This window comes from Lissotriton helveticus, chromosome 5_1, assembly GCF_964261635.1.
Source record: "Lissotriton helveticus chromosome 5_1, aLisHel1.1, whole genome shotgun sequence".
Taxonomy (NCBI): domain Eukaryota; kingdom Metazoa; phylum Chordata; class Amphibia; order Caudata; family Salamandridae; genus Lissotriton; species Lissotriton helveticus.
The window spans coordinates 1,913,057,484-1,913,071,324 of record NC_136065.1 but is presented as its reverse complement, the minus strand read 5'-3'; the positions used below and the strand labels follow the sequence as shown (position 1 = coordinate 1,913,071,324).

The 13,841-nt window shown below is 44.5% G+C and overlaps 1 protein-coding gene across 1 annotated transcript; it reads left to right on the top strand.

Moving 5' to 3' along the window:
- The first annotated feature begins 1,013 nt into the window (after positions 1-1,013).
- Positions 1,014-12,891, top strand: LOC144753875 (uncharacterized). Its single transcript, XM_078641414.1, has 2 exons — positions 1,014-1,479; positions 12,199-12,891. The coding sequence occupies exons 1-2, from the start codon at positions 1,054-1,056 to the stop codon at positions 12,574-12,576; spliced, it is 804 nt and encodes a 267-aa protein (XP_078497540.1). The 5' UTR covers positions 1,014-1,053; the 3' UTR covers positions 12,577-12,891.
- The last annotated feature ends 950 nt before the right edge of the window (positions 12,892-13,841 follow it).

The following is a 13,841-nucleotide window of genomic DNA, read 5'->3' as shown; positions in this document are numbered from 1 at the left end:
CGTTCACGGCACTTGCAGCCCGGGTCAGGCTTGAGGGCCACCCACACCACTTGGCAGCAAGGTGTAGCCTAGAAGCCGCAGGAGAGGTGCTAGACCCTGGCTGGGATGGGGCATTCGCTCAGGGCACCGTTGCAAGGTGCTGTTATGGACTAAGTACTACTGGACTTGACCTACAGGCAATTTGGAGCAATGATGATGTGATGCGTGTTTAAACTTGGACTGTGTTTTCTTAAGTTAATATGTGAATAAAGTTAAGCTGCGGCTGTTTGCACCAACAACACTTGTTTCATCTGATACTGCAAAGGAAGGTGGGGTGCATCATCGGCCGGGGAGCTCGAGGGCACTCCCCGTCTGGCAGGGGTTATAGGTGCTTGTAGGTGAGTGAGTGGGGGAGCTACAAAGTAGCTTCAGGAGCCCTCAATGTGCCACTTATGCAAATTAGAGGGAACTAGCAAAGTCCCTTCCTGCCCAGGGACCCAAATTCACAGAAACGTCCTTGCATAACAGACATATGCAATACATACCGTGTTCTGGTTGCTCTTTGCAAAAGAAGAAGTATTCGCATCCTCGCTCTGTATCTTCGAGCTTCTTCCTTGCTGAACCTTTTATATTATCATCAGGTCAGGCAACTACAATGCATGTATGTGTGTATATATATATATATATATATATATATATATATATATATATATATATATATATATATATATATATATTTCCATTATTTCAGAGAAACCTGACACTTGCTATCTATAGTAAAGATTGTCACTTTATAAGTCATTCTGCTGTTTCAAAGGCGTTCATTCATTCATATGACCATATTTAATAGTTCTAAAGCCATTGTGAGGAAGGGGAAAGACAGGTTCGGGCCTTGCGTGGATTCGAAACCTTTCTCTCTCAAGATGAGAGAGCGTCTGTCATCTTCAGAAGTTAACTCATCTGGACGAGTTTTTACTTTCACTTTTGATTGAATAAATACCTCCTGCCACGTTTCCTTGGTGAGATAATACAATAGAAGGACAACAACTCACCGCCTTGCTCGGCTGCTAAGAAATGTCTCCCAATAAGAAATTCTTTGAGGCATGGAAGTCCGTGTTTCCAATTTTAAAAGTGTCGGTGGTGACGTTGATCCTGTTTGTGTTCGAGGAGTTGATGGAAGTGGAATTCACTTGCCCGGCGGAGCAGCGATGGAAGCGTTTCTACAGCCTGGCGTTCTTCTGTTTTCCCGCCAGTTTCTGGTTCCTCCTGAGCTTGCTTCTCCAGCAGAGCTACTTCACCGTGTGTCGTTGCAAAGGTGGCTGTCAGTGTTCGCTGTGCTGCTCGGTGCTTGGAAAGGCTTTTCTTCCATCAATCCTCTGGGTCATAATTCTGCTTTTCGACGGGAGATACCTCGATTGTTTGGCAAAATCATATAAGAAAAGTGCTTCTAACATTGTGGAGGGTGGACAGCCTCCGACCCAGGCGTATTTGCTATCACAGGTATGCAAACCGTTCAATGCGCTGCTGAAAATGTTATTAAACAGTTTTTCAAAATGCTGCGGCACAAGGATCTTCTGAGGTCATTTGAAGGAGCAAAGCTCTCAGGTTTTTCAACTTTAGATTTTTTTCCTTTAAAATCTGGGACTTTTAGTCCTGTTTATCCCATTATAACATGAGGATTGAACGTCCCAGAATGCAAAATAAATAAAAACATTTACTGGTTGAGCCATGCAAGGCCCTGAGAAACCTGAGTGCTATGAAGGAAAGGGTTTCCACAGCTTGGCTAATGATCTAGGGCCTCATTTATAAAAAGTGACGCATCGCTGCGTGAAAACAGTGATGCGTCACTTTTCAGTGCGCTCTCCCTGTGACATGATTGATGCGTCATATTTATAATATGACGCATCATGTTGCAAGGTGTTACAGATACGTCAGTATTTCTGACGTATCTGTAGGCGCAAAAGTGACGCATTGCTGGAGTGTGTCACAAAAGTGACGCAACTCCAGCAATGCTTCCTTTCACATGGGGAAAGCCCCATGTGAAAGGGCTTGCGTCAGTCTTACGCCTGCTGTGAGGCAGGCGCAAGATTTTGACGCAACAGCATCCTAAAAGTGACGCAGTGAAATCTCATAGATTTCACTGCGTCACTATTACGAGGCTTTTTGCGGGTGAACGCCCCCTCTGCATACATTATACCTGACGCAGGTATAATGTAGCGCAGGGGTTTACAAAGTGACGCATCTGCTTAGATGCGTCACTTTGTAAATAGTGCGCATCAGGAGGCATGTTTTACGCCGCCGATGCGTCACAAAAAGTGACGCATCGGAAGCGCAAAACTCACGCACGGCCTCATAAATGAGGCCCAACTATCTGGGTATGAACCAGCACAGTGTTGTGTTTGTCCAGCATCTAATCAGCAACCTGGCCAGACCTTCACACAGCGGCCATAGCTCTCAGCTTCGCCAGAACCCAATGAGAGTTGTTCATCAGTCCAACATCGTACTTTGCATTCCTGGGACTTGTCGTCCTGGTTTTATAATGGATCAAAGGATTACAACTCCCTTAATGCTAAGAACAAAAAAATCATGGACTGGGAAGGTTCGGAGGTCGATGTGATGGATGGATTTAATTGTTTAATTATTTGGTTGTTTTGTAAAATGGTAACTTTATACAATGGGGGTTGCGTAGCACTGATGGTGCAGATGGTCGTAAGTTCTTAGGTTTCCCTCTAACCTAACGTGCCGTCCTTAAGACCACGACTGTGAGAGATCAATATTCTCATGGGAATATTCAAAGTCAGGTAGCGAGCTCTCAAGTTTCACCGTTCATTATCCCTACATCCTCGTCCCAGTCGTTACGTGTGAGGTGATCCAACCTCATTGACAGGACTAGAACCAGGAAGTAGTAGTTGCCATGAAATGACTCCCCCAAATAAGGATGGAATGAGTCCTGGCCAGACCGACCCTGCTTCCTGTTTTTTCCTGCCCCATGACTGAGATGAGGAGGTTACAAGATAGAGGGGCATATTATCAAGCAAGTTTTTGCCACTTTAGCGGCACTTTTTTAGACGGTAAAGCAGCGATTTTTTTATCACACTATCATCAGGGCCTCGCTAGCGCATGTAATCCTGCGATAGCAGCCGTTTTTTTTGTAATGCATCCCATGCCAGAGATATATATCGCTAATCAGATGCAAAGTAGGCGTTCCTTACAATAACTGCATTGAAAACGTTGCAAACACAACTTCGCTGTATTATCAACGTGGCCCGGACCCGCAAAGCGATAAGAAAAGTCCTGCTAACCGAGGTTATTGCAGGAAATTAACACCTGAATAAAAGTTGACAACCATCTCTTCAATGGGAGGTGGATTGATAGGCTAAGTTCACCATGGCATATCAGCAAGCATTTTATTATCACAGGAAGTTAATCATAGAATTTTGCACGCTATCGCTGGATTTTACATCGCTAGCACGGCGAGAACATCCAGCGATATGCAGCGATAACAAAAAACGCGCTACCCGCAGTTTGCGATAGTTATCGCTGATTGTTGATAATATGCCCCAGAGTCTTTTGTCACCTTTACCAGACACTGGGACATTCTCACTTGAAACCCACTGAATAGAGAAAAGTTCAAGTCTCTGAAGCTATCCATTCAAACCCTGCTCTTCAAGAATGCCATCTATCCAGTCCCTCTTCACCAACAGGCAAAGGGACGTATTCATAACTTTTCCTGGTTTCGAATATTAAGGGTGGATATCGTCCATTGTAAGACCTCAAGAATTTTAACAAATGGACATTCACTTCAAGATGTAAACACTTAAAAAAATAATTCCATTGATTCCAGTGAGAAGCTTCTTGATTACTATTACTATTGTTTTAATGGATGCATACTTCCATATACCGATAGAGCAAGAGTATCAGAAATATTTGAGGTTAATTGTTTTTGGCATCCACAATTAGTTCCAGGGGTTGCCCTTTTGAATAAAATCAGCCCCAAGGGTATTCACAAATGTAATGGCTACTTTCTTCTGTTCAACTTCAAGGTCTCCTCATTTCCTTATCTGAACGTTTGGCTTCTGGGTGCCAGATCGGAACAGGAGTCATTGCAAGGGTAGAAGATACTGAAGAACTGTCTGACAGATCATGGGTTTCTTCTAAAAGTTAACTATGCCAATTACTAGTTAACTTCATCTCAAATGAGACTCTTTTTTGGAGCCTGCTTCAACACCTTTGAGGGTGTGGTTTATCTTCCTCGACATTGATTGTTAGCTGTGGTCAGTTCAGGGCTACGGTTTTCAGTCACGTCTGTTGGATACCGTAAAAGTCCACACTTAGCCCCACTCATTTTAATTTGTATGTCGTGCCATTGGCAGCCCTGGTGAGATCTTTTGCTTTCCAGGTTCTCTCATATGCCAATGATACCCAAATCATTGTGTCCTTCACTGATAATCTTTCTGATGCAGCTAAAAGTTTTAAGCGCTGTATGATGGGGGTGAGCTGCTGGATGAAGGAGAACTTCCTTAAGCTAAATGCTGACAAGATCGAAGTGATGGTCTTTGGGAGCCAAGCATTATGTCTGGTCAGAGCTTTGTTGGCCGGAGTTATGTGGGCCCCTCCCCTCACTGTGGATTCTGTTAAATACCTTGGTGTATTATTGGATACTTCTTCTAATTTCAATCCTCAGGTAAATCGCAAATCTACCGCTGCTTTCATTATTATTTGTGTCCTCAAGAAGATCTTTCCTTTTATTTCTGAGTAACCTCGTAAAGCAGTGGTTATCTCTTTGATCACCTCGCATCTAGACTACTGTATCACCATATATCTGAATATCAATAGCTACTCGCTGAGCAAACTTCAGGTGGTGCAAAAAGCAGCTGCGCTGCTCATCCTTAGCAACCCAAAACATCTTCCTGTGAAAGAAGATCTTCAGAACCTTTACCGGCTGCCAATTACAAAGTGCTGAAGAGTTGAAATTTCTTACTATGAAAGTTAGTTTTTTAGTAGCTATATCAGCAGCAAGGAGAATTGATGAATTGTACTCTGTAAGCTGCCAGGTTTAAGGGGAATGGATGATGTAATAGGTTTGAGAAATTACCCGGGATCCTTAACAAAGGTACCCTCTTTGTGCCATAGGAAACAATACATTGTTTACCTTCTTTGTTTCCTAATCGTCCTATCAAGGAGAATGTCTTCTGAATTCACTGGATGTCAAGAGGGCAGTTTAACATACTTAGATCATACTAGGGGCTTCAGGAAAAGGAACACGTTTTTTGTTGCCTTCGGCAAGGAAACCAGGGTTCTATAGTTCGAGGTATGTCTATAAGCAGATGGATTAGAGAAACTATTGCTTTGGCTTATGAATCTTCAAAAGTTCACCCCCAATAAAGGTTAAAGGCAGTTCCACAACAGGAGTGCCAGCATCTTGGGATGACTTCAAAGGGGTTTCGTTATATGAAATATGCAGAGCAGGGACATGAGCTACACCTTATACCTTCTAGACCCATTATAAGATGCAGGAAGTGTGTTTAGGAGAAAATAGCTTTCGTGGAGTAAGATTCTGTGATTGCTTTACTTTAATAAATTTTTCTTGTTGCATTACTAGGGAGTTGAGTTGTTTTTCTTCAACCAGTTTAGCGAGGGTATACCTCACAAGTAATCACTGGAATAAAGATGTTAGGGTATAGGGATAATGCTTTGATTGCTTACCAGTAATCCTCATTATCTTTAGTTCATAGTCCTCGTCATAGACATTATGACCTTCCTCCCTCTCCAGGAGCTTCTGACCTGAGAGGTCTTAGTCCCTCGTGAAGAACTGTTGGTCTGGCCAAGACATATACCAGCCTTGCGGTGTGTAGTTATGTCATGCCACTCCTACTTCCTGATTTTATTCCTATCAATGAGGTGGGATCACCTCACAAGTAATCACTGTGACTAGGACTAAGGATAATGAAGATTACTGGTAAGTAACAGAATATTTTTCAGGTAGTTAATCCTGTTCAGGAATTGTTTTTTAATCTTGGAGTTTGTACTCTTTGCTTTATTGGGATAAAGATGACTACCAATCCCAGTGTGAAGCGAGAGAACATAGACTAAAGTAGCTACTCATGCATGGAACACGAGAGCTCTGCTTTGTATTGCTCTGCAGGTGTTGAGTGATTCACATTGTTTCTGCGGGGTGCAGCCATTTCCTGAAGTTACGCATTGTTGTGGTGGCTTATCACAATGTACTAACAGAGCTCTAACGTTTCCCACATCCATGAGCAGGGCACAAGTCGGATGTGTGGTGGGTGAGGTGTCACCTTATGCCCCAGCACTGCAGCTGCTTGAATTTACACACACTGTGTGCATATAATATAGGGTGACCATACGTCCCAGTTTTCCCTGGACGGTCCTGGCTTTTGGAGCAGTATCCCGATGTCCGGACACTTTGGGGTTGATTCCGATTCGGGAAAACGTCCGTACGATTTGTATCCAGAGCCCTCTCCGTACAAATCGTACCCGTCCGTCCGAGTCGCGAAGTACGATCCGTATTCCGTGAATCCGTCCGAATCGTCGCGATCTGTACGTATTGCAAGGCTGAAACCGTGAACCGTACGACTCGTACACATACCGTACGACTCGTACACATGCCGTACGACCCGACGAGTACGATCCGGACCGGGGTATGAGGAAGCGATTCGTACGGTCCACATCAGGTAAGGGCGAGTCGTACGGAAAAGCACACAAACACATACACACCGTACGGTCCGTACCCCCCATGATCGCAGGGGTACGCACCGTACCCCTGCGATCATGGGGTGTACGAGCCGTACCCCCATTGTACGACGGGTGTATGAGCCGTACCCCATGTACGATCGGTGTACGAGCCGTACCCCCATTGTACAATGGGGGTATGGCTTGTACACCCCATGATCGCAGGGGTACGGTGCGTACCCCTGCGATCATGGGGGATACGCACCGTACCCGGGGGGGCCGTTCCGTACCTGTTTCGGCGCGAACTCTGCTTTTACGGCTGTTTTCAGCTCCCATAGAAAAAGGGTCGTACGGTGCGTACCCGACACGTATCGTACTTGCTGGGTCGTAAAAACCAGCAGCGAACCGTACATATGTCGCGTACAGCGGGTTCCGAGGGAGAATCGTATGGAGATTAGAGTCGTACGGTGTCTTGTACGACTCGTACGGAGTACGGCTCCTGGTATGAATCGTACTTCGTCGTACGTACGGGGGACGTTGCAGGGTACGATTCGTACGGGAAAAACGCTCCGAACGGCTATTCGGAGCGGTTTTTCCCAAATCGGAATCGACCCCTTTGATTCAAATTAAAGAAATGTCCTGGTTTTTGCGCAGCTCCCAGGATAAACAAATAAATGCTGTACTTCTGAAGTCAGTGTGAGCCAGGTGCAGAGAGAAGGTGTAGCCACCCAGGAGGCATCACAATGGGGAGTTGAAAGCCAGCTATCTAGCAGCTAAGTGCGCTAATGCACCGACCACTGGGATCTCCATCAAACCTTAAGGCCACCTGTTCACAGGCCAGGAGGATGGGGTTACTTCTGGAACCAGGCAAATGCGACGGGTCTTTATTGGGCTCTCAATTTTTGCCCTCATGGTAACAAAACAAATCTTACTGCTGAAGCAGTACCACGCTTCAGTGCCTTCAAAGACACTCATTATAGTTCTTTCACAGTCTCATCATTCCAGAACTGAAGGATTTTCAATGTTATGTACAACAAAGTCATAGTTATTGCTTATTTAGCTTATGCAGCTAACAACAATTGACAGAGCTAATAGTCCTGGGTTGTTGTATGTGTATTGATACTCATAGTATTATTTATCTGGATACAATGACAGAAGATTCAAAGATAACCCCTGGTTGGCCTCTCTCACAAATAAATGGGATGCTGCCAGTGGGAAAAGGTGTTACAAACTCTCAGAGAGCATATTACACTAGGGTGACCAGATTCTCAAAACAAAAAACCGGGAGAGGTCATAGACATAGAAGTAGGACTGACAGAAGTACCCAGGGCTTTAAGTGTGATGAGAAAACTGTTACAGTAAACAAATGATGGACGGAATGCTGACAATGCAAACATTCTCCCCAGTCAAAAGATCTGAGTTAAATCCATCGTTTTTTTGCCTACTACTCCACCCCAGTTTGGACCCACCCATATGCAAATCAGTCTTGACCCTGTGACTCATGGGAACAGTCCAGACCGAACTGCCAAACCAGGTCCTCCTTGGACTGGAAACAAGCATCCTGAGACCGGTTTCAGGGTATGTCACCCTTCTCCAGCCAGGCTAGCTTGCATCAAGTGGCACAGTGAGCAAGGGACCCACGTCTGAGCATACCCATCCCACTTAGGGTGAAAAGTGCTACAGCAAACAAATGATGGATGGAATGCTGACAATGCAAGCATTCTCCCCCAGTCAAAGCATGTGGGTTAAATCCATCGTTCCTTTGCCCACTGCGCCACCAGAGTTTGGACCCAGCCATATGCAAATCAGTCTTGACCCTGTGCCTCATGGGAACAGTCTAGACCGAATTGCCAGGCCAGGTCCTCCCTGTACCAGAAACAAGCATCCTGGAACCGGTTTCAGGGTATGTCACCCTTCTTCCACCAGGCTAGCTTGAATCCAGTGGCACAGGGAGCTAGGGACCCACGTCTGGCCATAACCATCCCACTTAGGGCAAAAAGCGTTACAGGAAACAAACGATGGACTGAATCCTGACAATGCAAAAATTCTCCCCAGTCAAAAGTTCTAGGTTAAATCCATCGTTCTTTTGCCCACTACGCCACCCCATTTTGGACACAGCCATATGCAAATCAGTCTTGACCCTGTGCCTCATCTGAACAGTCCACCCGAAGTGCCAGGCCAGGTCCTCCCTGGACCGGAAACAAGCATCTTGAGACAAGTTTCAGGGTTTGTCACCCTTCTTCAGCCAGGCTAGCTTGAATCAAGTGGCACAGTGAGCAAGGGACCCATGTCTGAGCATACCCTTCCCACTTAGGGTGACAAGTGTTACAGCAAACAAATGATGGATGGAATGCTGACAATGCAAGCATTCTCACCCAGTCAGAAGATCTTGGTTAAATCCAGTGTTCTTTTGCCCACTACGCCACCCAGTTTGGATCCAGCCCTATGCAAATCAGTCTTGAACCTGTGCCTCATGGAAACAGTCCAGACCGAACAGCCAGGCCAGGTCCTTCCTGGACCGGAAGCAAGCATCCTGGGACCGGTTTCAGGGTATGTCACCCTACTTCAGCCAGGCTAGCTTGAGTCCAATGGCACAGTGAGCAAGGGATCCACGTCTGGGCATACCCATCCCACTTAGAGCAAAAAGTGTTACAGCAAACAAATGATGGACAGAATGCTGACAATGCAAATATTCTCCCCTAGTCAAAAGATCTGTGTTAAATTAATCGTTCTTTTGCCTACTACGCCACCCCAGTTTGGACCCAGCCCTATGCAAATCAGTCTTGACCCTATGACACATGGGAACAGTCCAGACCAAATTGCCAAGCCAGGTCCTCCTTGGACTGCAAACAAACATCCTGAGACCGATTTCAGTGTATGTCACCCTTCTGCAGCCAGGCTAGCTTGAATCAAGTGGCACAGTGAGCAAGGGACCCACGTCTGAGCATACCCATCCCACTTAGGGTGAAAAGTGTTACAGCAAACAAATGATGGACGGAATGCTGACAATGCAAGCATTCTCCCCCAGTCAAAGGATCTGGGTTAAATCCATCATTCTTTTGCCCACTGCGACGCTAGAGTTTGGACCCTGCCATATCTAAATCAGTCTTGACCCTGTGCCTCATGGGAACAGTCCAGACCGAACTGCCAGGCCAGATCCTCCCTGTACTGGAAACAAGCATCCTGGGACCAGTTTATTAATTACATTTCAAAGTGACTTAGTAAACTCAAGTGCAACATCATTAATTCACGAATTACATCTCTATTCACCATTAAAACCTTCAAATTTGAGAAATAATTTACACCTGACATTACATCATTGCACATTTTTAAAAAGCTACTATAAAGGGAAGAGCGGTGCCTGGAGTACCACATGACAAGCAAGGGTTAGTAGCTGCCTACATTACAGATGCCTAAATTAAGTACAAATGGGCTGTAAAATACACTACTTGACCCCCAAACTCACTTGGATGATGGCAGGCTCACTCTCTGCAATCACCTTTTGTGGATTTTCCTTGCAGGCAGCGGACAGCACCAATGTTGACAGTGGCCGTTGCCAAAAGGAGGAGTAGGAGGGGACATCCTAAGAAACATCTTGGGCACTAGTACTTGTTATTTACAAATAGCACATCAATCACAAAGGGAACAGGTGTAGGGTCTCCAAAATCTGTAGCACATGACACCATCTTCCGGACCGCAGTCTGAAAATGTGTGGCCCCTAGATTGTGAGACGTGTGAGAATGATTCTGATAGTGTGAGGATCCTCATCTGTGAGGGGTGTGAGAGTGCTTCTGATAGTGTGAGGCTGTTGGGGCCCGATACCGACATTGGTTTGGAACTGGAAGCGAACGACCTCCTGTCGTCGGTTCTAGTGCAGGAAGTAGGATGCAGCTGAACCCTGTTCAGATGCAGTCCTCTACTTTACAATGGGAGCATGCATTCCGAATGGATCAGCGGTGCTGTTCATCCCTGCATATGGTGCCTGCCACGGGGTGCAGGTGATCAACAGGGGGCCCCCTAGGTCTCCATTTGACCCTAGGCCTCCATTCGGCCTCCATTCAGCGGGCTTGCACCCATGGGGGCCCTGGTGGGGGCCCGCAAATACAGATTCCCAATGCCTTTCTGTGTCTGAAAGGCCAGCACAGAAAGACAGTGGGAATCTGCCATCGTAATCCCTCGGCCAGAAAGAGCCAGCTGAGGGATTACTGCAGGGTTTCCGAAATGCAGACGGGCTCTCAGATCCCATCGGACGGCATTCAGAAAACCGATTCGGATTCCCTTCTGGTCAACACCATCGAAATGGGTTAGTCTGAAAGGAATCCCACCAGCTGATTACGATTCAGGCTGGAGGGTTCCGGCCAAACGGTCGGAGTCGGTCCAGCCCGCATCGTAATCGGGCCCTAAGTCTGTGAGGGGTGTGAGAGGGCATCTGATAGTAAGTGACTCCTAGTCTGTTTGGGATGTGAGAGTGCTTCTGGAAATGTGTGGCTCTTTGTCTGTGAGAGACATGATAGTGCTTCTGATAGTGTGTGGCTCCTAGTCTGTGAGTGGCATGAGAGTGCTTCTTATAGTGTATGGCTCATAGTCTGTGAGGGGTGCAAGACTGCTTCTGATATTTGGTACTTATGAAGGTTACTTCTTGTGCTGTCTGTACATGTTATTTTGAAGGACATAGCGATCACTCTCAACACAATCCTCTCTGTTTCTCAATACTGTGATGGTGGCTAGGGTTATTGCTGCCTTTGCCATTTCTGCCAATAAGAACATGTTAAACACAGAGTCTTTACTGTCAAATATGTGATGAGTAAATCTGCCAGTATTCAGCTCCTCAAGACCCCACTGACTGGATGTGTGATTTACAAATACATATGTTATGTCATAAATACTTGGAAATAATGGTTATTAAATAATCTATTGTCTAAAAACCTCACTATTCTCAAATGTTGTTGCTGCTCCTACTAAGCTACAGAACACGCCCTCACGCCGTTATTTTACTTTGCATTCCGATGCTTGTAGTATGTGTTTCCCATTATAAATTTAGGACAAGTAGCAAAATACAAAGAGGAATACAGCACCTGACAGGAAACAACTTAAAAACTCTATAAAATGCCCATAGTAAATTAATGTGTGTGATTTGTAAAAAAATCACGAATTCACCTCACGCTACTGTGAGACATACATTGACTGTCAATACAGTTACTTATTTCCTTTTTGTTGTTGCTGTACTTGAGGGGGGTAGATGATGAGAATAAATGTTGCACACTTGTTATATTGTGGCTGCAGTTCAACAAAGCTGAATACAGTGAAAAAGACAGAGAAGCCCTCCAATCAAAGCAGTAGGACCACAGAATAATGTCATGCAAAAGCGAATATAAAGATAACATTAAAACATTTTCAGATCAGCGTCCCATAAAATACATAGCAAATATTTGAGCTCTGACAGGGTTTTCTGAATTTTCCCGGGAAGCACATTTGGCCTGAAATGGCAGAGAGTTTTTTATCTTTCTTCTTGTTTCTGCATTTCAGGTCATTGGCATGCTGCTGTTCCTTGTTGTTCTCCTGGGGATTCTACTGGTTAGTTATTTTCCAGTGTGGTACTGCAAGTGTGGGGAACAGGTCTGTAAAGAAGGTCGATCGTATGATGAGATTCAATACGAGCAGCTGATGGTGGAAGAAGCCGAATCACAGATTATCAAAAAGACACAGAAGAAGAGGAGCCAGGCCATAAAAACACTTCTGGAGGAGGAAATGCAGGATTCCAACTCAATGGAAGGGAATGACGTTTGGGATATGAGCGCCATTTCAGAACAACTCAAGCCTTTGCTGCAGAAAGTAGCAACGTGGGTGAAAAACAAACTCTCACCACCAGCAAATAATGACAGTATCAATATGAAAAATATGTAGGGCAGGGCTGTGACGTTAAATTACCCTGAACGGAATTAATTTCCTCTCCTGTTGTCCTCTCATAACGATTAAGTCATCAGTGTTTTTCTTCTGGTATTACCTTGTCATGCTATATTGATAATTAGTGATACCATTACCCTATGAGGATATTGATCACGTCACTGATGCCTAACCATAACTATGTATTAATATTAATTACATTTTTTTTAAAATAGCCATATTGTTAACCCCGTTTTTAACCCCAATGTATTTTAACAGTTTCATTTTTTAATATACTTTAATTTAAGAATTAAAGTCTATTTAACATATTTAAAAGTATTTATTTTCATTGTTTATGTTCTCCCCAACCCCCACATTAAAAAATCTCTCTTTCTCTTTCTCTCTCTCTCTCTCTCTCTCTCTCTCTCTCCCTCCCTATGTATATATATATATATATATATATATATATATATATATATATATATATATATATATATTACCTACTGGCGATAGCCAATAGGTATATATAGTTAGGATTGTTTTCCATAGGGAAATCGCAACATTCTATTGGGAATAACTTTGGCGCCGGTTGAGGAATCTTCCTGAAATTTTCCTTAACTTTGCCTCGCGGCGCTCCGCTCCTTCCCTGAAAGTTTGGGGGGGATTCGTCAAGCGGGGGCCGAGATAAAAGGGGGGTCCCAAAACGTGTTTTCCCCATGTTAATTTCCATAGGGCGGTTGGACTCACTTTTAGCCCGAACGGCTGAATGGTTATCCACCAAACTTGGCAAAATTGTAGGGACTGGTAGCCCGACATGCCTTTGCTATGTCTCAAGATATGTGCTCCAGTGGTTTTTATGAAAATTAACTTTGAAAAAATATATATTGGGCTACATTGGGCTATATATGTGTTAGAGCCCAAATGTAGCCCAATGTAGCCCAATGTAGCCCAAAGATGGCCACCAGAGGCAAAAATAAAACAAATGTAGCCCAAATATCAGCCAGATGTAGCCCAACTATAGCCCAATGACAGAATGCCCCAGAGTGTTCTAAAGAACAACTAGAGCGCTAACAGTCTTACTTATGACAAACGTATGGCACACCTGAAGTCATCTTGATTGGAATAAAGTGTTAACACTTAAAACATTTAATTTGCAAAGGAACAAAATAAGGGGGTTCATTTTGCCATAGAAATTATGATTAGTGGTGAAGAAAGAAAAATTAGGGCACATTTTGAGTGACTTCTCCTCAAATCCTCTTATATTTCATTAAAAAAATTCTGATATG